At 42.1% G+C, this 27,855-nt stretch overlaps 1 protein-coding gene across 1 annotated transcript in view; it reads right to left on the bottom strand.

Annotated features, from left to right (window-relative positions):
• LOC147326706 (RNA-binding protein Raly-like) overlaps window positions 1-27,855 on the bottom strand; it is an 82,937-nt gene that overhangs the window by 31,586 nt on the left and 23,496 nt on the right. Inside the window, exon 4 of the mRNA XM_086302038.1 lies at window positions 12,861-12,911. Coding sequence (XP_086158164.1) covers window positions 12,861-12,911 — 51 coding nt within the window. The remainder of the gene's footprint in view (window positions 1-12,860; window positions 12,912-27,855) is intronic.

Here is a 27,855-nt window from a genome sequence, read left to right as displayed (position 1 = left end):
CCAACTACCGACCAATAACCTGCCTCAGCACCACATGGAAACTCCTGTCAGGCATCATAGCGGCTAAGATGAACAGGCACATGGGTCAATACATGAGCGGGGCACAGAAAGGTATGGGCAAGAATACCAGAGGCGCAAAACACCAGCTACTGGCAGACCAAGCAGTCAGCCGAGACTGCAGGACCAGACTGACCAACCTGTGCAATGCCTGGATTGATTACAAGAAGGCCTATGACTCAATGCCCCACACCTGGATCCTGGAATGCCTAGAACTATATAAGATCAACAGGACCCTGAGAGCCTTCATCAGGAACTCAATGGGGATGTGGCGGACAACACTGGAGGCCAACCTCAAGCCCATAGCACAAGTCACCATCAAGTGCGGGATCTACCAAGGAGATGCTCTGTCCCCACTGCTGTTCTGCATTGGCCTTAACCCCCTCAGTGAGATCATTAACAAGAATGGCTACGGATACCGACTATGGAACGGAGCAGTTGTCAGCCACCTCCTGTACATGGATGACATCAAGCTGTATGCCAAGAGTGAACGAGACATCGATTCACTGATCCACACCACTAGGATATACAGCAATGACATTGGAATGTCGTTCGGACTGGAGACGTGTAGTCGGATGGTAACAAAGAGAGGGAAGGTAGTCAGAACTGAGGGGATTGAACTACCAGAAGGCAACATTGCAGACATAGAGGACAGTTACAAGTACCTGGGGATCCCGCAGGCGAATGGGAACCATGAAGAGGCCACTAGGAAAGCTGCAACCACCAAGTACCTGCAGAGGGTCAGGCAAGTCCTGAGGAGTCAGCTGAATGGTAAGAACAAGATCCAGGCCATCAACACGTACGCCCTGCCCGTGATCAGGTACCCTGCTGGGGTAATAGGCTGGCCAAAGGAGGAGATAGAAACCACTGACATAAAGACAAGAAAGCTCCTTACCATGCATGGAGGGTTTCACCCCAAGTCCAGCACCCTGAGGCTGTACGCTAAGCGGAAGGAAGGAGGCCGGGGACTGGTGAGTGTCAGCACCACAGCCCAGGATGAGACAAAAAACATCCACGAATACATCACGAAGATGGCCCCAACTGACAGCGTGCTCAGTGAACACCTCAGGCAGAAGAAACCCAAGAAAGAGGAGGAAGGTGAGGAACCATCATGGAAGGACAGGCCCCTGCACGGTATGTATAGATAGATAGAGAAGGTGGCTGATATCCAGAAATCCTACCAGTGGCTGGACAAAGCTGGACTGAAAGACAGCAGGGAAGCACTAATCATGGCAGCACAGGAACAAGCTCTGAGTACAAGATCCGTAGAGGCTGGGGTCTATCACACCAGGCAAGACCCCAGGTGCAGGCTGTGTAAAGATGCTCCAGAGACAATCCAGCACATAACAGCAGGGTGCAAGATGCTAGCAGGCAAGAGATACATGGAACGCCATAACCAAGTGGCCGGCATAGTGTACAGGAACATCTGTGCCGAGTATAACCTGGAAGTCCCGAGGTCAAAATGGGAGATGCCCCCAAGGGTGATGGAGAATGACCGAGCTAAGATCCTGTGGGACTTCCAGATACAGACGGACAAAATGGTGGTGGCTAACCAACCGGACATAGTGGTGGTAGACAAACAGAAGAAGACGGCCACAGTGATCGATGTAGCGGTTCCGAATGACAGCAACATCAGGAAGAAGGAACATGAGAAGCTCTAGAAATACCAAGGGCTCAGAGAAGAGCTCGAGAAGATGTGGAGGGTGAAGGTGTCGGTGGTCCCAGTGGTAATCGGAGCACTAGGTGCAGTGACTCCCAAGCTAGGCGAGTGGCTCCAGCAGATCCCAGGAACAACATTGGAGATCTCTGTCCAGAAGAGCGCAGTCCTGGGAACAGCTAAGATACTGCGCAGGACCCTCAAGCTCCCAGGCCTCTGGTAGAGGACCTGAGCTTGAAGGATTGACCGCCCACAGGGGCGAGTGGGGAATTTTAATATATATATATATATACAGTGGGGCAAAAAAGTATTTAGTCAGCCACCGATTGTGCAAGTTCCCCCACCTAAAATGAAGACAAAGGTCAGTAATTTGCACCAGAGGTACACTTCAACTGTGAGAGACAGAATGTGAAAGAAAAATCCATGAATCCACATGGTAGGATTTGTAAAGAATTTATTTGTAAATCAGGGTGGAAAATAAGTATTTGGTCAATAACAAAAATACAACTCAATACTTTGTAACATAACCTTTGTTGGCAATAACAGAGGTCAAACGTTTACTATAGGTCTTTACCAGGTTTGCACACACAGTAGCTAGTATTTTGGCCCATTCCTCCATGCAGATCTTCTCGTTTTGGGGCTGTCACCGAGCAACACGGACTTTCAACTCCCGCCACAGATTTTCTATGGGGTTGAGGTCTGGAGACTGGCTAGGCCACTCCAGGACTTTCAAATGCTTCTTACGGAGCCACTCCTTTGTTGCCCGGGCGGTGTGTTTTGGATCATTGTCATGTTGGAAGACCCAGCCTCGTTTCATCTTCAAAGTTCTCACTGATGGAAGGAGGTTTTGGCTCAAAATCTCACGATACATGGCCCCATTCATTCTGTCCTTAACACGGATCAGTCGTCCTGTCCCCTTGGCAGAAAAACAGCCCCATAGCATGATGTTTCCACCCCCATGCTTCACAGTAGGTATGGTGTTCTTGGGATGCAACTCAGTATTCTTCTTCCTCCAAACACGACGAGTTGAGTTTATACCAAAAAGTTCTACTTTGGTTTCATCTGACCACATGACATTCTCCCAATCCTCTGCTGTATCATCCATGTGCTCTCTGGCAAACTTCAGACGGGCCTGGACATGCACTGGCTTCAGCAGCGGAACACGTCTGGCACTGCGGGATTTGATTCCCTGCCGTTGTAGTGTGTTACTGATGGTGACCTTTGTTACTTTGGTCCCAGCTCTCTGCAGGTCATTCACCAGGTCCCCCCGTGTGGTTCTGGGATCTTTGCTCACCGTTCTCATGATCATTTTGACCCCACGGGATGAGATCTTGCGTGGAGCCCCAGATCGAGGGAGATTATCAGTGGTCTTGTATGTCTTCCATTTTCTGATGATTGCTCCCACAGTTGATTTTTTCACACCAAGCTGCTTGCCTATTGTAGATTCACTCTTCCCAGTCTGGTGCAGGTCTACAATACTTTTCCTGGTGTCCTTCGAAAGCTCTTTGGTCTTGGCCATGGCGGAGTTTGGAGTCTGACTGTTTGAGGCTGTGGACAGGTGTCTTTTATACTGATGATGCGTTCAAACAGGTGCCATTCATACAGGTAACGAGTGGGGGACAGAAAAGCTTCTTACAGAAGACGTTACAGGTCTGTGAGAGCCAGAGATTTTCCTTGTTTGAGGTGACCAAATACTTATTTTCCACCCTAATTTACGAATAAATTCTTTACAAATCCTACCATGTGAATTCATGGATTTTTTTTTTCACATTCTGTCTCTCACAGTTGAAGTGTACCTCTGGTGCAAATTACTGACCTCTGTCATCATTTTAAGTGGGGGAACTTGCACAATCGGTGGCTGACTAAATACTTTTTTGCCCCACTGTGTATATAAAAAAAAACAAAAAAAAAAAACACCCAGCACGCCCCTGCGGGCGGTTTATCCTTCAAGCTCGGGTCCTCTACCAGAGGCCTGGGAGCTTGAGGGTCCTGCGCAGTATCTTAGCTGTTCCCAGGACTGCGCTCTTCTGGACAGAGATCTCCGATGTTGTTCCTGGGATCTGCTGGAGCCACTCGCCTAGCTTGGGAGTCACCGCACCTAGTGCTCCGATTACCACGGGGACCACCATTACCTTCACCCTCCACATCCTCTCGAGCTCTTCTCTGAGCCCTTGGTATTTCTCCAGCTTCTCGTGTTCCTTCTTCCTGATGTTGCTGTCATTCGGAACCGCTACATCGATCACTACGGCCGTCTTCTTCTGTTTGTCTACCACCACTATGTCCGGTTGGTTAGCCACCACCATTTTGTCCGTCTGTATCTGGAAGTCCCACAGGATCTTAGCTCGGTCATTCTCCACCACCCTTGGGGGCATCTCCCATTTTGACCTCGGGACTTCCAGGTTATACTCGGCACAGATGTTCCTGTACACTATGCCGGCCACTTGGTTATGGCGTTCCATGTATCTCTTGCCTGCTAGCATCTTGCACCCTGCTGTTATGTGCTGGATTGTCTCTGGGGCATCTTTACACAGCCTGCACCTGGGGTCTTGCCTGGAGCAGTTGTCAGCCACCTCCTGTACATGGATGACATCAAGCTGTATGCCAAGAGTGAACGAGACATCGATTCACTGATCCACACTACCAGGCTATACAGCAATGACATTGGAATGTCGTTCGGACTGGAGAAGTGTAGTCGGATGGTAACAAAGAGAGGGAAGGTAGTCAGAACTGAGGGCATTGAACTACCAGAAGGCAACATTGCAGACATAGAGGACAGTTACAAGTACTTGGGGATCCCACAGGCGAATGGGAACCATGAAGAGGCCGCTAGAAAAGCTGCAACCACCAAGTACCTGCAGAGGGTCAGGCAAGTCCTGAGGAGTCAGCTGAATGGTAAGAACAAGATCCGGGCCATCAACACGTACGCCCTGCCCGTGATCAGGTACCCTGCTGGGGTAATAGGCTGGCCAAAGGAGGAGATAGAAGCCACTGACATGAAGACAAGAAAGCTCCTTACCATGCATGGAGGGTTTCACCCCAAGTCCAGCACCCTGAGGCTGTACGCTAAGCGGAAGGAAGGGGGCCGGGGACTGGTGAGTGTCAGCACCACAGTCCAGGATGAGACAACGAACATCCAAGAAAATATATATATATATATATATATATATATATACAGTGTGCGAGTGAATGGTTGTCTGTCCCTATGTGTTAGCCCTGCGACAGACTGGCGACCTGTCCAGGGTGTACCCCGCCTCCTGCCCTATGACAGCTGGGATAGGCTCCAGCGCCCCCCGCGACCCTGAAAAGGATAAGTGGTAGCGAATGGTTGGAGATATATATATATATATAGAGATATATATATATATAGATATAGATATAGATATATATATATAGAGAGCAGCTGGATAGCGTAGTGGTTAAACTACACGCCTTTGGAACAGAGGATCGCAAGTTCGATTCCTGCCTGGGGCGTCTGTATCCAGTAAGGGTCCTAAGGCTAGACCCCCTATGCTAAGCAAGCCTACCGCAGACATGAGCGAGACAGATAAATATGAAGGCATGCCGGCTCGGACGTCGCCCGGATCAACAAGGTCCGCGTCAGGTGTTGAGGAACCAGGGCACCCTGACGAAAAGTGGGCTACTGGAACAAGAAGGCATCGGTGGGCAAGGGACGAAAACAGGGCGTTGTTGGAATGCTACTACGCAAGTAACCCCGGCGGAAGGGGCTACATGAATAGGATGAGGGACCTATGGATTCTTCGATACCCAACATCCACAATGACGGAATACCAAGGAGAGCTCGAGAGGATGTGGAGGGTGAAGGTAACGGTGGTCCCCGTGGTAATCGGAGCACTAGGTGCGGTGACTCCCAAGCTAGGCGAGTGGCTCCAGCAGATCCCGGGAAAAACATCGGAGATCTCTGTCCAGAAGAGCGCAGTCCTGGGAACAGCTAAGATACTGCGCAGGACCCTCAAGCTCCCAGGCCTCTGGTAGAGGACCCGAGCTTGAAGGATAAACCGCCCGCAGGGGCGTGCTGGGTGTTTTTTTATATATATATATATATATATATATCAGGGCTCTAGAGTGCGAACAATTTGGTCACATATGCGACCAAATTTTTCAGTGGTGCGACTAAAAATAAATATTTGGTCGCACCTGTGCGACCAACTTAAATATCTCTGCAACTCTCCGTGTGGTCAACAACAGACACACATTATGCCCCTATCATGGACTAAACCAATCAGAGATAGTCAGGGGCGGGACCTCTGATTGGCCGTGGTCCAGTTGAAAGTGCAGGTGGAAGAGAGAGGTGAGTAGCTTGAATAAAGCGATATCAATTCATTAACGAATCCACACAAAGACGTAAACACAGAGTGGACCCGACGCATCAGAATCAGCTTTGTCTCTCAGTTTCAGTTTTCAGTTTTATTTGTCATATGCAAGTTAGCACAGGGTCAACATTGCAATGAAATGTGTTTGACGAGCAGCAGTCACTCAGCAGCATGGTACAGTAGGAGAAAATATAATAAAATAAAATAAAATAATAAAGAAAATAGAAAAATAGTAAGGAGCAAAATATTAGAGAGACATGGTAAAAGAGAAAAGATTACTAAATATATATGTATCTATAAATATAAATATATGTACACTAGTGATTAAATAAGAAAATCTTGAAAAGAAATATGACGGGAGGGCAGATGGGATATTGCACAGGAATGAGCAGCAGAAAATTACAGTATTGCACTTTTAAATATAAATATCAATGACAATAAAGTGGAGTGACCAGTGCAGATTAAACTGCTTTCTCACCCGACGGCCCGTACACGGACACGCTGTCGGAGCTTAGCGATTCTGATGCGTCGGGTCCGCTCTGTGTTTACGTCTTTTTTGTGCTGATTCTGAGCTGCAGGTTTTGTCTCTCCAACCAAAATTCGCCGAGCCAGCAGCAAAAGAAGCAGCAAACTGTGCTTCACATTTGATAAATGTCGTCATGAATTCCCTCTGACTTTTGCTGTTTTGCTTCCACCACGATAAAAATTACACTTCCTGCACAGCTCTCTCTGTGTGTGTACTTCAGGAACAGTTTCCCGTCTCAAATCTCTGTTTTCTGCATTATTCATTCGCTTATTACCCACCAGTCTACCGTTGTTTACAGCGCTGTCTTTTTCTTTTTTCACTTAAATGTCCTCGGACAAGAAAGCCTAATTTCTGCTGTTCAATACTGAAGAAATTTAAACTTATTAAAATTGTGCAAAATTGCAGAATATTGCAGAATATTTTTAAGGTTATCTGCTATAAAAAGCCAGACCAGGAAAATCTCCTTCATGTTTTTCTGTGTTTTATTCTCAGTTACTTTCACACAAAGGTATCTGCTGTGATGTTCACAATTCTGATGAAGTCTCATGTATCAATACTGATAAATGATCAGAATTATAATATTTCTGACTGTCTGAGGCTAAATTGAATCAAATCAGGACTTTGAGAACCGGAATCGAATGGATTATAGAAATCAGTGATGATACCCAGCCCTAGTGAGCCTGATCTGTCTGAAATTCATAGCCAGTGCTCTGACACGGTGCCATCAATCTTTGAATGCTGAAAAAGCACAGTGTATCCAGGAAACACATTATATGTGTTATGTGACGGCTGTGTGCAGGCAGGAGAAGGACCCAAAGTGCAGACTCCGGAGACAGACGTGAACTCAAAAAAACAGCTTTAATGCTGAACTCAAAGTAACAAACCTCCAAAGTACAAACATTAACGCAGGCAGGGAAAAACCAAAACACACAGCATAAGTGAGGGTAGATAAGAGTAGATCGCAACAATGACAAACTGAAACACAGGGCTTAAATACATAGAGGGAGCAATCAGGGAATGGACAACAGGAGGGAAACACAGCTGGGGCAAATCAGAACTGACGAGACAAGGAAGCGTAAACTGAACACACTGAGATAAGACAGAGACCTTCAAAGTAAAACAGGAAACACAACACAGACTGAACTAAAGACACAGACTCGCATGCACTGCAACAGAGGGAACAGAGATGTGGGACCAGGGCAGACACAGACACTGACTGGACACGGGGATATAGCAACTAAGGATACACAGAGACGCGAACTAGACAAGGGGATACAGCTGACAGGGGAGACAGAGCAACTAGAGAAGACAGAGACATAAACCATAAGACAGAGCTCAAAGAAACCAAAGACTAGAAATTATAAATAATATAATAAACTCAAAAACCCTGGGTCAACGACCCAGGCATCCTAACAATATGCTGCAATAAATGCACTGCCCGAGTGTCCCCTCTCCCCACTGCCTTTCAGCAACAGACAGCAGCAAACAGGTCGTCAGAGGAGGCCAAGATGATGATTACGTTTAACATTTTCTACAATATTGAGCACTTTAAGCACAAGTTTGTTAGTTAATAATTTAGAAATGAATATTGTCTGTATGGACTTCCCCCCCAAAGAAAGTGCACATGTAAAACTCAGGTGTTAAGCGATGCGGTTGAAAAATTGGAGTGCACCTAACTTTTGTGCCGGTACGCCTAAATTTTTAAAGTTAGGCGTACCGGTGCGCCCATGTCAAAAAGTTAGTCTAGAGCCCTGCATATACATATATATGTATGTATATATATGTATGTATGTGTATATATATGTATGTATATATTAGAGATGGACCGATCCGATATTACGTATCGGTATCTGTCTGATACTGACCTAAATTACTGGATCGGATATCGGAGAAAAATAAAAAATGTAATCCGATCCATTAAATATCACGAAAGCACCTCACAAAACTTGCAACACGCCGTAACTCGCCTCAGAACGTTAGCACGTCGGAGCAGTATGCATCACGTGATAGAGCGGCTGTGGCATGCGGGACCTGTCGGTGGTCTGGATAGCATGACGGCTGGTAACTGTGCAGGGGCGGAGCTAGCAAAGTTTAGCCAGGGGGGCCGATAGGGCATTAACAGGGAAAAGGGGGCACAAAGACATACTTTTCTTTCTTATTCTCATTTAAAATGTCGAGCTTTTAATAAATAATTATCCAAATCTTACACCCAAAGTTTTAATTTGATGTAAAATGAATAGAAGTCAATTACTGTATATAGTGACTATTAAGTCTAATATATATATATATATATATATATATATATATATATATATATATATATATATATATATATACCCTAGTAAGCTATAGTACTTTTTCCTTTGGGAAGGTACCATCTGTGCAGTCTGCAATTTTGTTGAAGAAAGATGTTGAATCTATTTAATATTTCTTGAAAAATAATTGATTTCTGTGCATTTTTTTTCACACTGCATCAAATTAAGGTTGATTACGTCGATTAAGCATCATGAGGTGGAGCGTGATGGGTGGTTCCCTATTTTTTATTTATTTATTTTTGTTGTTGCTGGGAGTTGGAACCCTATTAGTTAGGTTGCTTAATATTTACGCTAAGTACTCTTTAAAATACCAGAATAGGGAGGATGGTGTAGGTCTAAGTTTATTAGATTGATCAGTATTGCTGAACTATGAATTATTTTTTTTTTTTGCATACAGGTATAACAGAATAGCTTTAGTGTAGTTGTTGTTTTAAACTTGAGTATGAACTTATACAAAATGCAGCAAGATATTTAAAAAAAAAAAAAACAGTTTTGTTGATTAAAAAACACTATATCGGATTCATATCGGTATCGGCAGATATCCAAATTTATGATATCGGTATCGGACATAAAAAAGTGGTATCGTGCCATCTCTAGTATATACACACACATATGTTATGTGTGTGTATATATTTTAGGGGTGCAACGATAAATGTATCGATATTGAACCATTCGGTACAGTACTTTCGGTTCGGTACGCATATGTATTGAATGATACAAAATTTTATATTTATTTTATCAACTTTTCTTCTGACGATGCTGTCTGTGTTGAGCGCTCAGTGGATCTGCGTTCGACTACTCCGCCTAGGCTGCATTGTCGAGCACAGATCCACTGAGCGCTGCCCACATGCATGCACTCAAGCTAGCAAGACAGAAGTTAAGCTCGTTGCAACATGGCAACTGCCTCAATGCCACCCGAAGTTGAACCTCCTCCACCGTCATTGAAATCTGGCTTTTGGAACTATTTTGGCTTTCATGTGAAGTTATGTCGGATGTGCCACTCCATGGTTAATTACATCGGTGGGAACACAACAAATATGAATGCACATTTAAGCCGACATCACCCTAGTGCAGAAGCAGACAAAAACAACAGCAAGCACGCATGCTACAAACTTTACCCGAGTCATTTAGACAGCCGTTAGCACATGATTCTAAGAGGGCAAAAAAGATCGACAGGGCAATTGCTACTTTTATTGCTGTCGACATGTGACCCTTTTCTGTTGTAGAAAACACCGGGTTTCAGGAAATGCTGAGAGTACTTGAGCCCCGTTACAGTATTCCTTCACAAACCTATTTCACTGATACCGCAGTTCCTGCTATGTACAAGGAGACAAAAGCCAAATTAGAGATGGCAGTGTCAGCAGCACCCGCTGTTGCTCTAAACACAGACGGCTGGACGTCAAGAGCTACACAGAGCTACCTGACTGTCCGGAATGGCAGATGAAAAACTGTGTTTTGCAGACACACCTGGTCAAAAGTCACACCACTAACGACTTAGCCAAAGGTCTGTCTGAAGCTGGGGAAGATTGGAAGTTAGTGCAACCATATGTGATAATACCTGTAACTACTGACAATGCTAAGAACATAGTTAATGCCGTCACAGCTGCTGGACTGGGGCCACAAATCGGATGTTTTGCGCATACTATTAATATAGCTGCTCAGAAAGGAATGGCAGTGCAGAAGGTTTCCCATCTCCTGGCAAAGATAAGAAGAATTGTCTCCTTTCACAGAAGCACAACAGGATGCAATGTGTTTAAGAAAAAACAGCAACTGCTACAGCTTGGTGAAAAAAAAATGATTCAAGATGTTCCAACTAGGTGGAACTCTTCTCATGATATGATGGAAAGATACTTTGAACAGCAAGCAGTGTATGCTGCTATGGCCGACAACACTGTGAAGAAGAGTATGAAGTACATTCAGAATCTAACTCAGGAAGAACATGCACTGTCTAAAAATCCTGTTACAGTCATGAAAACCCTAAAAACTGTGGCAGTCATGATGTGTGAAGCGTCATCTCCAACAGCTTCCATGATCCTGCCACTTAAAATGAACATCCTGAACTCTATGGCGCAGTCTGGTGATGACAGCCCAGCAGTGAGAAATGTAAAAAAAAAAACAACATCAGGGAGAACCTGGAGCAGAGATACGCTGATCGTGTCCTTCAGAATTACCTACACAAGTGCACAGCTTTAGATCCACGATTCAAGTCCCTGTGACACTTGGATGATGTCACTCAGCTGAGAGTCTATGGAGCACGCACCACAGAGCTTGTCCTGAGCATTGAACAAGTACTTTTTTTTTTTTCATTTTTGAAATTTTATTTTGCTACTGCTTGATTTATAAATATAAAAATTTATAATATTATTTAAACAAATACAACAGTTTGGTCGTTTATATTTCCTCAGGACCAAGCTGCAGGCACAACAGAAACTGCGAGCTCTGCAGAGACTCAAGCAGCAAACTCTTCAGATTCCCCAACAGCATCTCCACCAGAGAAAAAGTCGGCCATGAAGGAGTTGTTTGGAGAACTGTTCATGGCACAGGAGGTCTGCAGCCGAAGTGGCAGAGGAGGAAATTAACTTGTACAGTTTAGCAGACTGCATTCCCACAGATGATAACCCACTGAGATGGTGGCAGGAACATCACAGCTTCTACCCTCATCTTTCCAAGTTGGCACAGTGTTACTTGGTTGCACCTGGAACCTCTGTCCCAAATGAGAGGGTGTTTTCCACAGCAGGTGACATTGTCACAGCAAGCAGATCTGTACTGTCAGCAGAACATGTGGACATCCTAATTTTTCTGAAGAAGAACATGGAAATTGTGTAAACTATGTTTTAGTTTGTATTTAAGTGGATCTTTTATTTAAGTTGTTTTTGTTGTATATGCAGCTAAGTGCTAGCACTCCAGAAGATGAGTGTAAGGGGAGGTCCATTAAAGAGTGGTTCATTTTATGGAGACCTGATATGTTCAATATGCTCCCTAGAATATACCCCAGAAGAAGGGTATAGCATAGCTTTTATTTTGAAAAAGGACATTTCTCTGTAATAAACTCGTTTCCAAACTCTTTTATTTTTTTTAATTATTTTGTTGTTTCAGCAACATTTAATTTAAAAACTGTATTTTTGAGTTAAAAGAAATATTTATGATCTTAATAAATTACAAATTAAAAAAGGCATGAACATTTTTTTGTATCGAAAAAATATCGAACCGTGACACCAAAGTATCGAACCGAACCGTGAATTTTATGTATCGTTGCACCCCTAATATATATATATATATATATATATATATACACACACACACACACCCGTTGTGTTTTGGAGTTTGTACATGCTTTGTCTCTAGAGGCCCCCGTATATATTTATATATAAACGAAAGAGCCGTCTGTTTTTAGTGAGCCGAGCCGAAAGAGCCGCTTCTGGTCATCCAGAAGTTGGAAATGCAACAACCTTCACCTCTGAAGGGCAATCAGTGTCAACCACCATGTGACTGCACGGATTACCTGCCAAGAAGCAACCTGTCTCCAAACAGTTGCAGTCCCTCCCAGTCTGACTGCACACACACAGAAAGATTGGCGAGGGTCTGCAGATAACTGCCGTCTTATTTATAAATGCAGACAAATTGTTTCTTTGATGCAAACATTTCAAAAGCAACAAGGTCACAAGTTCATTGCATATGGTAATCATTTTTGGTCATGTCACAAGCTCCAGCCGCTGTTTTCCATAGTTGATTGCGACTGTGTGGGCTGAGTTTGGGGCACCAAAACTACTTGGACAGGTTTAGAAAAAGGTTCAGTTTTGAGTTAAAATTTGAAAATGCAGTGTTTTTTGTTTGAGTGGCAACAAACCAAACTGAACTTTACCAAAGAACAACTGAACAACACACATTTAACTTTGTATAGATCACTGATCATTGATCCTTCTTGGGGTCTCCCCCATTTAAAAAGCAGTTCTATGAACCATTCATGGACTTACCGGTTATAGCAGTCATCCGGGTATTTGTCATACTCCATGTCATAATCAGATCTGAGGAGAGAGCAAGAATAAAGAGCTTAGAAATGATTGGAGGAGGATATTCTTCCAACCTGATGTTGGAAAACTATTTGTATTCATTACATAAAATGTTAAAGATTGGACACGTGCAGTCTTCTTGGGACAAACTGGGTCATTTGTTCATGTTTTAATTATTCTGAATCAAATAACAGAGAATGTCAGGTTAATGTTGGAAGGTGGATGGATGGCTCAGCAGACTTTGAAACAGAAGAGTGTTTGTTTCCTGTTTCCAGTCACTAAAGGTTTTCCTTTAACCGTAACCAAAAATCACATCATCACTGACTTCTATCAACAAAATGATACAGTTGCACTAAACATACTGTGATTTTGTGCCAGGCTTTGTCAGCATTGTCACCAAATAAGAGGGGTGTATTTTTGAATTGTGAGAGACAAACGAATCAGTCCTGCTCATTGGGATGTTCTAGATGTAGTGGAAAACAACTACACTACTTTTGAGATGCACACACAGTAAAGCTCACTAGTTCGAGGTAACCACTGATTCTGTTCAAATGTACACACGGTTTAAGGTATTTTTATGTTCAGATCTGACACACAGTCCTTCTTCAGTCTGAGCTTCATGAAGCTGCTCAACAGGCTGAGCAGACCAGATGGCATCCAGACCTACTTATCCCAAAGAGCCTCTGGGCAGGGCTGCACTAGGTTCATTACATCAACAAAGCCACAGGCTGCTTGTACATGTTCTCATTTTCATACTTCTAGGCTGTGCTGGCCCAAATCCCCTAAAATAGTCCAAATGAAGCAGTGGCATGTGACATGAAGCAGCTCAGATTTGGGCAGAACATTTTTGCAAACAAAGGGCAAATGTTTGGTCACCCCTGCCTCATCCTGACCACATCAGAGTTACATTAACTGACTATTTTCCAGCACCGATGGAGTCTTTTCAACAGAAAAACCTCAACGCTGAACTGATTGTGGCTCTTAAATGCAGCACTATGAAGAACAGTGCTGTCAGTGTTGATGGTTTGCAGGGTTAATTTTAAGAGCAAATTTTGATTTAGCTTTAGTTAGAATGTGGGTATTGTTTTAGTTGACTGAATATCATAAGATTATAGTAGATGAATGATACGGTTGACCAAAAAGTGTAAAGAATTTAGTGTGTTCCCTGGAGGGGCTCACAGAGTTTAAACAGCATCTGTATATGTATCCATGTGTCTACTGTTCTCTTCCTCCCAAGGATTGAAAAAAAAAACTGAAGGGCGAGAGAGTGGCGAGCATCCAGGGTGTACCCTGCCTCTCACCCTAAGACAGCTGGGATAGTGGAAGAGAATGGATGGATGTTTCAAATGTGATCAGCTGTACAAGGAAATCACTTCTGATTGGATCACTTCTAAAGTCGGATCTGAATATTTTATAGTTTTTATTCGTTGATGAAAGTAGCGATTTTATCATAGTTTTGCCTTTGTGCATTTATTTTTATTTAATCACTTTGTTGTTTTCATCAGAAAAAAGGTTATTAATGAAAACTAGTTAACCATGTCACAGAGTGCTTGAGCCTTTGGATTCAGCTGTTATTTTGCAGCAGTAATATTTATCAGTAAAACCCTGATTGGCAACAAATTGCTGCACAAAGATTATTTTTAGTTTTTATACTTTACCTACAGTTTGTGAATAATACAGTTTTATGTATAGTGAGGTGTTTTAATAGTGTTTTATTGCTTCCTTCGCTAAAGGAATAAAAAAAAATTTAACAGCATTTTTTGGTAACATAGTAGCTATTTATTTAATTATACAGTTAATAATATTTTACAATTATTCAGCCAGGAATGAGTGCAGAAAGATGAAGAAATCCACACAGAGTGAAGCAAACTGCAGGAGGCTGTCAGCATATTTAAAAGAATAAAAGACAGGCGGCACAAAATGGCACGTTACACTTCTGTAAAAGTCACTGCACGCCACTGCTTTCATAACATTAACCCTACACTGCTGAATCCTCCATCACAATCTTGGATCTTCTGCGATCACTACAGGGACAGAGGCGTAGGTGCTCCTGGGTGCAGAAGCAGCGCACACTACCGGATTATCTGTCAGTGAAGTGAGATGCTTCCTGGTTTAGCAAGCTCCTTATTGGGAGACTTTTGATCACAGTCTGAAATGACACCGGTAACTTCAGCACACACTGCGGCAAAGAGGGGTGAGCCATCAGAATAAAATAAACAGGAAAATTTATCTACCCGCAGAAATGCATAAAACAGAAAAATATATCAACTCTGCATCAACCTCCCTTGATGCATCTGATTATGCTCAAACACCGATTTAAGTCCATTTAGCTTTTATTTCACCTCTTTAAATGCACTGACTGCAATGTTTTAGAGGCTCTGTTTTAAATGCAGAAAAACAAAAACTTCTGGTGGTTTTGACGTGACACCGTCTGTTTTTTTCTTTACTTTTCACCATGAATGTCTCTGTCATAAAAATATTAAAATTTAAATAATTGTTAAAATGTCATTATGAATTATTTGTGGGACACTGAGACGAGTCCAGTCATGCAAAAATCCCAAAAGGTAACAGACATGGAAACTCTGAAGTGATAACAGTCAGAGAGAATCATCGAGACAAAGGAGAGAAGAATCCTTTTTTAATGTGTAAACCACTCTGAAAACAGGTGGCACAACTGGACCTGATAACAACACAGAGAAGAAAAGTGCAGCCCGGACTTGTGGCACTATTCATCCATCCAGCTGTAAAATCAATAACCGTCTCACACAAACACAGCAGAGATGAACCTCTGTAACTGAGGACCGAGCTTAATAAAGATAGGACAGGAGGAGACGCAGTGAGGCGTCCAGAGAGCCGCACAGGGATGAACAGACAGAAAGGGGAAGGCTAATAGGAAAACAGGAGATTTGGGGCAAAATCCATGTCCTTCCACCATCACTCTGGCTGCTGCCATCATTCATCTTCATCAGCAGCTATGGGTATTAATCAGCATTTAACAGCGGCATCGATCAGGCGCCACCTTAGAGCTGCGGCTCAGTCGTGCATCTCCTATCGAGCTTTGTAAGAGCAAAGCTCTAAACGTGACTATTGATCTGTGGGGCAGCTCTGCTCCTCTGCGCCGGGATCACACTAAACAACTCTGTTATGGCGCACACTGCTGGTTTATCTGTGCAATTAGTTTTGATGTTACAGCTCACCTCAGCGGATGTGCGCCGCTTTGATTATGAGCACATAACAGGCCATATAACTAGCTACAAACTCCTCTTAATCCCAGTAAAAAATATCCTTCAGGCTGTTCTGCATTTTATATATGCGCTCAGGCCGACTGTGGCATGTTTAGAAAAATGCATTTTTTCTTCCTCGTGACTCCTGGAGGTGTCAGAGCACTTGTCGCCTGACTGATTCCACAGCAGCTTCATGAGCATTTAAAAGACTCCAGTAAAAGGAATGAAGTGAAGATGTTGTTTAACTCTGATCTAGTTTGAGTGGGCACATTTAAAGTTAATGTATTTCCAACACCCAATTCTACAGGCACTTTGAGAAAAAATTATTATTATGGGGTTCACATGCTTTATGATTATCTGGTATATATTTATCATGTGTACCATCTATTCCCAACTGAAGTCATTCAAATTTTACCTTCATACTCTGAATATTTTTATAGAAGAAGGTTGTAACTTGGAGCCTTTTTATTTACCTCGTTTATTTTTTATAGAATATTAACCCATCATAAAAATTCAGAAGTACAAAACACGCACAGAAAATTTCCAGAATGAAAAACACATTTGAGCATTTCTACGACGTAAATGTTACTGAGATGATGGAAGCTGAACGAGAACTTTCACATGCTCTGTCTTGGTTTGAACAGCCACCTATTCCATAAAAATCCATCCTCTGTCACAGACTGTGAGTCGCTGCAGTTTTGCTACTGAAACGATGATACCTCATGAAAAAAAATTGTCACGGCGGGGTGCGCCGATGTGTGTGGAAACAGGACCCAAAAGCAGATGATGACGAGGAGTTGTAAGGTTAAACAGAAAAGTGAAGCTTTATTTAAATGACGGCAGGGATAAACCAGGAAACCAAAACAAACTGGCAAAACACTAAGAGGTACTAAAACCAAAAACTATAACTGTGGAGAAAATAAACAGGCAAAGACGAAAACTAAGGCTAAGGTCAACATAACAAACGACCCGACAATGACATGCAGAAAACAAAGGGCTTAAATACATACAAGAGCTGATCAGGGGAAGTGAAGACACATGGGGGAACAGCTGACAAACATAACCCTAATGACAGGACCAAGAGAGAGTGAAACTAAATACAATGACCAAAGAACACATGACACTGTCAGAATAAAACAGGAAACACTGAAAACTAAACATGACAACACAATAAGACAGACCTAATACGTGATGAATGAATACAAAACCCCAAAACATAGAAAACCCAGGAACAATGACCAATAACTGCCCAAACTAAAGGCAAAATAGGAAATAACCCAAAAACTAATAACATATCAAAAAATGAGAAAAATACAAAGAGAACTCAGAGTGCTGGGTCGGAGACCCAGCCTGTGACAAAAATAACCTGAAAAAGGGCAGATTTCAGCCTTAGAACTTAAACAGTGCTATTTTTTAACTCACCCATATGTTCAAGGGCTGGACTCAGAAAATATTCATAGCATGAAGGTAAAATTTTGCATAACTGGCACAAAAACAAATCAACCAGCTGGAACGGAACATAACTTAAAAATGAAACCATATGCACAGTAAAGTGATGTCCTTGTAGATGACAGCGGGAGGAGGAAGAAAGTGTGTGTGCACTTCAGAAATAGTTCAGACTTTGACTAACCGGGTCACGAATTCTCTCCAGAAATGGCTGATGAGCTTTCAGATGTATTTCGTGGCAGTTTGAGTAAGTGCCATTTAGTTAAATTATATTCAAGAGAACATAGATGTCTACAGCCAGGTAATATATTCAATGCTGTGCAACACACACCAAAATATGGATAAACAGCACTGTGGCCCAGAGAAGTAATTTAAACTCAGGCCTCTTCAAAAATAAATGTTCTGCACTCATATAGCACGTTCGAACTTTAGCGTTTCTGTGAGTACTTTGCAGTGTAAAACACACACACATGCATGGCTAACAAGCAGCGGGACACACTACACAAACATGCATGAACTTTGATCATCTGGACAAATGCTCTGAAAGCAGTCCAACACAGACTGTGCTTGTATTTTATTTCAATATTTCATTGGCTAATCAAGATCAGGAAGAATTTACAGATTGGAAATTTTGGTTCATTCAGGACTTTTTGCAGCTCATCACAGATTAACACAACCTCTGCAGCCGTTCCAGATTGGAGGAGGATTGGAAGTAATCCCATGACATACATCTCAGCTGGCAGTGTTCCTGATGAAATTACTCAAATCCACCTAATCGGTCCACAGTATTTAAAGATAGAAAGCTTTTATTCAGCAGTTTTAACACTTATATTGTGGAGTATTTTGGTCCTTTCAGGGGCATTTCACAACCTCTGCCACAGAGGTTAAGCTGCAGTCTCTCCGTCAGCAGCTTTCACTGAGGTTTAGTGGACAGGATCAGCCTCAGGCTACGACAAGCTAATTAGATCAGGAATATCCAGATTTGAGTCCTGAGGGGGTAAAAGCGGGGTCAGGCGCTGAATTCAAATTAATTTAAAAGTGCCAAAACACTTTCCACAGCCCTCGGGGTGGATTCTAAAATATTAATTTGCCACTCTCTACAAATAAAACACCTAATTTGAAGCACTAATTGCTTTTTAAAAACAAAAAGTTCAGGAGTGTAACACACATGTGACGCCCTGAAATAATAAACATAATTAATCAAATCAGGGGGATATGTTTAAAACAAGTTTTAAAATAACCCTGAAGCCTATGAAGTCATGAAATTAACAGGGTGTTTCCAAAGGTCAGGGTGGCGTCTTCCTAGCCTGTGTGTACCTACATGGATATACATTCCCACATCTTCACTGTCATGCTGAACGATGTTACAGGCAGCATAACGACTTCTCCAGACCCTTTCATGTCTGTCACGTGTGCTCGGGGTGAACCTGCTCCCATTTGGGAAAAGCACAGGGTGCCAGTGATGGACTTGCCAATTCTCATATTCTGTGGCAAATGCCAATCGGGCTCCATGGTGCTGCGCAGTGAGCACAGGGCTCACTACAGGATGTTGGGCCCTGAGGCTATCCTCATGAAGTCTGGTTCTGATTGTTGGGTCACACTGGTGGCCTGCTGGAAGTGATTTTGTAGCTCTGGCAGTGCTCATCCCGTTTCCTTGCACAAAGAAGAAGATACTGGTCCTGCTGGTGAGTTAATTGCGTTCTACTGCCCTGCCCAGTTCTCCTGGGATCGCCTCCATGCTCTTCAGACTGTGCTGGGAGACACAGCAAACGCTCTGGCAGGGACACGTATTAATGTGCTATTGTGGAGCAGTTAGGCTACCTGTGCAACCTCTGAAGGGTCTAGGTATGGCCTCATGCTACCAGTAGTGACACTGACCCTAGCCAAGTGCAAAACTAGTTTAAAAAAAAATTGTCAGAAAAGATGAGGAGGAAAGAAATGTCAGTAGCCTCCGTCTGTAAAACCATTCCTGTTCTGGGGGCTGCATCATTTTTGCCCTTCATGTGCACAGATTTGCATGAACAAGTGCAGAAGTGATTTTAACTCTTGATTTTAATTTAGGAGCTTTTAAGTTTGCTTTTATCAAACAGGACAAAATTAAACTTATTTGTGTCACATCTTCACAAATATGAAACTGTAACAAGAAAAAATATGATACATGATTTAGATTTTCTCAAGAAAATATCACAAAGCCATCTGGATCCAGGGACTTTTCTTTGGTGTCCGTGTCATTTGGTATTAAATTAAGTAATCTTAGTGTATTTATCAAAGACACTGAAAATGTTTACCTCAATATTAAGAATATCTCCAGATTAGCAGGAACAAGCATTTGTACTACTTGCTTCATCACAGACGTTACAATGAGGAACCTTCGCGGTTGAGACTATTTCCTGTGATATCACTGCTCAAAGTTAATGTTAGAAAAAAATTATCCTGAAGAGAAACAAAATGGTGAGATGCAGATGCTTGGAGCTGGTGCATTGATGTTGTCGGAGTCTTTAACAGAGCTTAAATTTGTTTTTCAGCCCTGAACATTTAATGTGTGTGTCTGCCGTGCTTTTGCTGTACAGGTCCGTCGTGGTGAAGACGGAGCACGGTGGAGCTGTGTGTCTATTACACTTTTTAGAGCAATAGGGCTTTGGAGCGTGATGTCACAGGGGTGGGCGTGGAAAGGATTTTGGCCCGATCCGCCATTTTGGGGGTCTAAGTAAGGAGCGAAAGCATAGCCACGGTTCGTACTTGCTGTGTGGTCGGCTGCAATGTTCGATCTTACGACCGGCACGGGAATAAGTTTGGATTGTCTTTTTATGCTTTCCCAACCTGGAAGCAACATGAAGGAGCTCATGTATCGGATATTACCAAACGAAGGCGTCTAGCCTGGATAGCAGCCGTGAGACGAGCTGATATCAAGTTCTGTTACGTCTCCAGATATCAGTTGGTGTGCTCAAGACATTTTCATTCCGGTAAGTTCTAAATATGTTCACATCACACTTTATAGCTGAATAATATCATCGTTGGTGGTCTCGGAAGTTATAGAAATTGCGATCAAACATAGAATGGAGTGACTTGATTGGCTGATGTAAAGACAATAAATGAAATGAGACAGGAAGGACACAAATTGGCGTTAATAATTTGCCCGATTATCAATGTGTTAATTTACATGTACTTTACAATTATGGGCATATAATATGATAACGATATTTTAGCAGTTCAATGATAAATGTGTAACATTAATTATGGTGGAGGGTGGAAAATGGCTATTTCACTCGATGCACTCCAGCTGACTTCCTTTGGTATGAATGACGACGTACTCAGAGTTTGGCGGCTTGAAAATAGCCAAATCTTGCACCCAGCCATTTGTAAATTGGATGTGCGCCTCCAGTGACTTGTAATTACGAAACTGGTTCGCTGTGTAAGCGCTTACTCCACAAACAAGATACGTGAAGATATCGGGGTAGGACAGTGGCGGTAAGTCGTCTGGGTCTTTACTCCACTGCCGTATTTCATATGGGTCCAGATTTGCGATGCACTCTATTTTTTTTCAAGTACCGCTGCTTCGCCTCTGGACGCAATCGGTCTCTATACCGTCCGTTTTCTTTTGAGCTGCTTTTAAGCATCTTTCTTGTTGTCGTCGTTCCAACACAGTGTGTTTGTTTTGATTCGTAGACCCCGAAAATGGAGCTGCGCTCCCACAATGCATTGCGGCGTGACGTCAACTCCAAAGCCCTATACTGGATTGGGAAGCCGCTGTAAAATTCACACTGCAGCTCAACAGAACTATAAATGAAACAACTCATTTTGATTCAGAGTTCGTTCATTAACTGAATTCTCCGACCACTTCATTAGTAAAACAAACCAATCAAATCGTGTCCGTCACTGGCTCGGCCAACAGAGTGCTGCAGGAATGAGTCTGAAAACCCAGAAATTAGTTAGTATTTTTGGCTTTTTGGCTCCCTGGTCAGTGGGTTATGTTGATGGCTTTTTGGTTAGATGCCTGAAGTGTGTTTAAGATGAGCTTTAAACATAACACAGAGTTTATCTTCTGCATTAATCCAAAAGCTGTTGGAAAACCCCACTCACAGGTTTGCCCGTTTTCCATGTCTCACTGACTGATTGCTGATGTATTCACTGACTATCCCACTCCCATTTATCATTTCCCACCAGCTAAGAGGAGAAGTCTAAATTCAAGAGCTCAAATATTCTCAAATGTGATAATAATTAATGGTGTGCTGATTCTTAGCAGTAAATTGTTATTTTACAAAGCTCTTTATTATTATTGTGTTTTTTTTATTGTTATTTAATTTCTTTGTAAATGTTTCCTCAATAGTAGATCACTACACGCGTTGGTGCTGTGGTATAAAATCCAGGACGCTATAAAAGTGTAGAACCGAGCTCCTAATCACACAGAAAAGCCGTTTCAGGTGTTAATAAGGGCTTTAATTTGCTCTGCACTGCACTGCTGTAGACCCTAATGGTGTTATTATCGAGCTCCGTGGCTTTTCTCCTGATGGGAATAATTACACAGCAGCGAGGAACGTCAATGAACATCGTGGACAAACACACTGAGAGAGAGCGTTTGTCGAGAGCGGGAGAAATCAATGATGTGTTCAAACATCCCTCCCCCTCTCCACAGAGGGGGATGAGAATCTGCTCGCCGTTTTGTAAAGAAAAACGCGGAGAGAGAAAAAAGCATTTGAATGTTTACAAAGTGAGCAAACATGGCTGAACTAAAACGAACAATGGGAGGTGACACGGCGAGGAAACGACGAAGAATTTGCATTTTACCAACCACCACTTAATGCTAACCCTCCTCCGACGCTAATGATAGCATTCAGCATCGGGAACCCCCCTCCGCTGCTTGCGCTCTCACGCGCTGAACATCAAATCAGTGCGTGCGCGCTCATCAATATTCATGTGCTCCTGAGTGAGTGTCAGACGGCAGGTGAGACCATGCTGTGCACTTCCAACGGTTCCATTTATTCTGATTTACCGCTCACCCTCAGCAGCCCGCCGCAGTGTCATAAATCAGGCGGCGTACCGTAGCTTGGCGAGGAGGAGGTTAATGGCCCATTCAGCCGTACTCGGTCCGAGCAGAAAGCCAGGGCAGGGGGGAGACGTGGCTCGGCTGGTGAGCGCCGTGAGTGTTGAGGTCACCGTGAGCTGGCTGCAGGAGCACTAATATTGTTTTACAAATACAGCTTATGTCAACATCTGAGAAAACCTACAGTTCAGCAAATACAACAAAAAAGTGTCTCAAAAAGTAAAAGAAAGCAGTTTAATATGCTGTTCGTTTATATAATTAAACCAGATTTAACAGGGCTATGAAATTTGAGTCGCCTATGGATCTGAAAGTACAAATCCATTCACTCATCCAAAAGAAAACTCACAGCTGAAGCACTTTGACTCCTTGGATTGCCGTAGTAACACGTTGCTGTACATTAGGAAAAATCCCCCAGTAAAGCACTCCAATCAAATTATTTGGATACATAATGAATGTTTCACACCATCAAATTGAACAATTTCTATGAAACTTGAAAAATTCTGCTAATCTCCGTGTTCTTCTTACTGGGCACTACCAGAGCAGCTTTGCAATAGTCACAGTTATAAATAATCCCTGTTTAGCCTAACCTGACCTTAATGTAGCCCCTCAGTACATCCTGTGCCAACTTTCTCCTCCGAAAAGATTGTGAGGCTTCTGTGCACACCACCAGTTATGTGCGTAATATGAGCATATTAGTGATATCCACTTTCTACAATATCCAAAACTGAGTAGGGGAGACCGGGGATAGTTGTAACATTTTTGACATTTCTGTCTGTAAATTGGAGCTTGTTTAAGGTAGTGGATTCAAAATGTAATGCAAAGTATTTACATGTCTCTGCTATTAAATAGTGCAGCTATTTTCTCTGCAGCACAATTACCCATTGCATGGTATGGCCTCAAACACAAAGAGTGAAATGTTACGATTAACCCCATAGTCTGGGTTAGTTGTAACATATCCTGGGGTAAAATGTAACACAATGAAATAAGGGTACTAACAAAATATTAACATGTAATCTTTGTTTATTCAAAACATGAATGCACTTACATCCATTTATGTAGCTGTGTGTGTGTGTGTGTGTGACAGAATGCAGAAATCTAGCTTTTGAACATATTCCAACCCCCCAAAAAAGATAAATTATGGAATTTTCTATAACTGAATATTTCATTAATTTTGGTTGGTCTTCCTCGAGTTTGGCCTCATTGGCTCAGTGGGCATTATAACCTACAACTCTTGCACCAATTTTGAACATAACAATGAAGCTGAAAAAATGTAGTTGTTCACCAGCATCGCAATTCCATTACTTTTTATCCTGGCTTACCTTGGTGTGGTTTGCAAAGTGCTTCAGAAAGATGAGGAAATCTGTTTCTTGCACCCATCCTGACTTATTTCCACTACCAGTACTTCCTACTGGTCCATCTCTGACACAGTGGTCTGCATAATGTATGTGTGGGAACACAAACAGTGGAGAAAATTGTGTTGCCAATGGCATTAACCGCATATACAAATGTGACCAGTGAACCTCTCTCTGCTGATGTTGTTGCCCCAACTTGTTTAATATAAGTTAAAGTAATAGTGTGGTAAGTTGTAACATCTGCATTATTGTTACAACTAACCCAGACTGTTGCTGTTACAACTGACCCAGACTCCTATAGCCATGAACTAGCTAACATTACAGCCAACGGCTAAAACACTAGCACTAAAGACCTACACTAGTGATGGGATTTCCGGCTCTTTTTAGAGATCCGGCTCTTTCGGTTCGGCTCACTAAAAAGAGCTGGCTCTTTTGGCTCCGAACCGGCTCTTCAGGTTGTTTTGTTGCTTTAATTAATTTATTATTAACAATAATATAAAATTATGCACAAAAGGAATTACTAACATAAAAACAAGTGGTTTTATTTATATATGTTTATATATAAATATATGCGGTGGCCCCTAGAGACAAAACACGTACAAACTCCAAAACACATTTCTAGCATGAACTGAACTTCCAAAGCAGAGCTACTAGATCACTTAAATTACACAATTGAAAGCATGTGTGTATTGTTTGTGTATTTATACACAGGCACTCATATATATATTCAAATAATTTAAAAAAAGTTCATTTACCTGTTATTACCACACACCAAATCCGGTCGTTGGTACTTGCTGGCTTGTGTAGCCACAAGATAACAAAGGCTCAACACTGCGCCCAGCATCCTGGAGCACTTCTGTTGTCTTTTGTACGTGTTTTGAGTTTTTATGTGCTTCTGAGTTTTTACGTGCTTCGGAGTTTGTACGTGTTTTTACGTGTTTTGGAGTTTGTACATGCTTCAGAGTTCGTACGTGATTTGAAGTTTGTATGTGCTTTGTCTCTAGGGGCCACCGTAAATATACTTTTATTTATTCACTCCACATAAAATGTAATAAATAAATCATATAATACAAAAATCAACTATTCACATTTCAACTTTTAACTTTTTACATTTTCAGCTTTTTCCTTTCACAAATTTAAAGTGAAAAGAACACAAAACACTGCAAACCACAACACAATTAAATATAAATTATAATATGAAAACTAAAAGAACATGCATATTCTCTGTCATATGGACTTGCATGAATAAACTTTCTCAATCCTTTATCATCTGCAACCGAAAATAGTTGTGGATGATTACTATACCTTTCTAATGTTGTTGTCCCTGCCTCTCTTTCTCTCTCTCTGGCTCTGTTCCTGTGCTACTGAGTGTAACTACCGCCCCTCCCCCCTCTGCCCAGCATAAAGCACAAGGCTCGCGTGCAGAGTGAAGCGGAAAGAAAGTGCGAGAGAGAGGCTGAGAGAAAGAAAAAAAAAACAACCCACGTGACGGCTCGCGATAAGGAGCCGGCTCGCGATAAGGAGCCGGCTCGCGTCGTTCACGTCAAAGAGCCGGCTCTAAGAGCCATTTCGTTCGCGAACGACCCATCACTAACCTACACAGAATATATCCCCATAGACATACAAATAACATAATTTAAGTTTGATGAGTTTAACTGCAAAGCAGATAATGCTACTAGAAATTGAAATAAAGTAGAAAAACTTACTTTTTGGCATACAAATTACTTTTTTTCGTGTTAAATTGTCTGTGTTTGACAAAATGTGCTGATTTTTCACATGTGATAGCAGAACTGAATTGGGCATGCACAGGATGAGTCACATCATTTGAAACTTAGCTCTGATTGGAGAAATTGGAAGTGTTACAACTGACCCACGTTACAACTATCCCCGGTCTCCCCTATTTAAAACTGTAGAACTGAGCTCATCAACAGTCTGTGGTTCAGTCCACAGCTATTTGGAGAATAACACACATTTGCTAATTTTCTGCTTCCCTCTGTATACCACAGTGCATTTTAAATCAGTGAAGACGTGACTCAAGTACACATTTCCAGCTTTAAGTCAGAGTATTTACTCGCTCAGTGAAAAATACTCTCGAGGAGGTAGGTGTCTTCTTGTGAAGATCTACAATCAAAAGGCTCCTTTATGAATGGAAATAGACTCTTTTTAACAATGTGCAAACCACTGGTTAGGTCAGATTAGCTCTTAAAAACATCTAAACGCCAGAGGTGGGACCAAGTCATTGTTTTGCAAGTCTCAAGTAAGTCTCAAGTCTTTATCCTCAAGTCAAGTCTCAAGTAATGTCAGGCAAGTCAGAGTCGAGTCTCAAGTCACTGGTGTAAAAGTCCGAGTCAAGTCACAAGTCTGAAACTTTGAATTTCAAGTCCTTTCGAGTCTTTAAAAAAAAAACAACGAAAAAATAATGTTGCAGTTATATGCTAAATGTAAATATTAGACCATGTAATTTTAAAATCTGTGTTTTTCTCAACACATGACAAAATAGTGAACTTAGAAAATATACACAAATTGTGAAATTGCACCTCTATAAAATGCAGCTCAATTAAACCTAGCTCCAAGAATAATTTTCACCGACAGTTCTGAGATAAGCTGCATGTTATTCTTGGATGCGGTTGTAGGACCAGCTTTAAAATCGCATGACAAAAATATACACATTAAAAAAAACTGTATCACCAACGTAGCCTGGACAACATTTGCTAGTTAGATGAAGTCAGCTATCTCATCTTAGCATATTTATATGCATATTTATAATTATACGCTTCTTGGAGTGAGTGCATACACTCATGAAGTTTAGTAACTTCAGGTCACTGCAACAAGCCCAGGTACAGTTTACCGACGGATGGGTGCAGGACCTTGAACTGCACCGTGTAGAACGAAAGACCATCGTACGTATCATAAGTTTACCAGTCTCACAAATCGTCGTCATAAATACACATTCCTTAACCGTTTATTAATAGGACCTTTGAGCTCAACGGTAATTAATTAGTAGTGGAAATAATTTCTGGTACCCATCACAGAAATGTAGCAGTAACAACAATATTGTATGCTGTAATGGTACTGGGCAATTAGTGATACAAAAAAACCTGTTTTATCCTGTGAATAAAAGTATATGTTTTTGTCAATGTGCCATAATAACAGAGGCGAAACGCAATATTGTGTCAGGACAATTTACTATTTATGCACAATAAATAAAGGAGCATAGCGCGACAATTTCTGTTCAGCACCAGACTTGCTTGTAACCTATATCACCAATTATGTTAAGAAAAATGACGTATTAACTACTAAAAAACACTGACCTTCGTGTAAATGCTTGGAGCAGACTAACCTGTGAGCTGGAGGGTTCTGGGACGTTATATTTGATCTTTGAATGGCTGCAATCCAGGCCATCCGTCGCGTCTTTGTTACTTCGGAAACATGGCTCGAACAATTTCTCTTCAACGACGTAATCCGATAACAACCGATCTCTTTACCCGTCGGCTTCCCGTGGCTGTCATGCGACCGGCTATTGCAGTTAATCATACAACGGCTTCTTGACATTTTTGTGTTTCTTTTTATCGCTGTTTAACTGATTTTAATTGAAAGCCTGCCTGCGCTAGTACCGCTTGCCACGAGTTCCCAGAATCCTTTGCGGTTCTACCCGTGAATGACGTCACATTTTCAATCTCTATATAATATGCATGTTAGATTTTATATTTGGGGTAAAATATCAAGTCTTTTCAAGTAAACCGGTTCAAGTCCAATTCAAGTCCCAAGTCATTGGTGTAAAAGTCCAAGTCAAGTCACAAGTCTTAGAACATTTTTTCAAGTCAAGTCTAAAGTCATAAAATTAATGACTCGAGTCTGACTCGAGTCCAAGTCATGTGACTCGAGTCCACACCTCT

Source organism: Aulonocara sp. 'chitande type north' Nkhata Bay, linkage group LG7 (assembly GCF_057382095.1).
Source record: "Aulonocara sp. 'chitande type north' Nkhata Bay isolate Kocher_YH1m ecotype deep benthic linkage group LG7, A_spYH_male_GT1.1, whole genome shotgun sequence".
NCBI lineage: Eukaryota > Metazoa > Chordata > Actinopteri > Cichliformes > Cichlidae > Aulonocara > Aulonocara sp. 'chitande type north' Nkhata Bay.
This window is presented reverse-complemented; position numbering and strand designations above follow the sequence as displayed.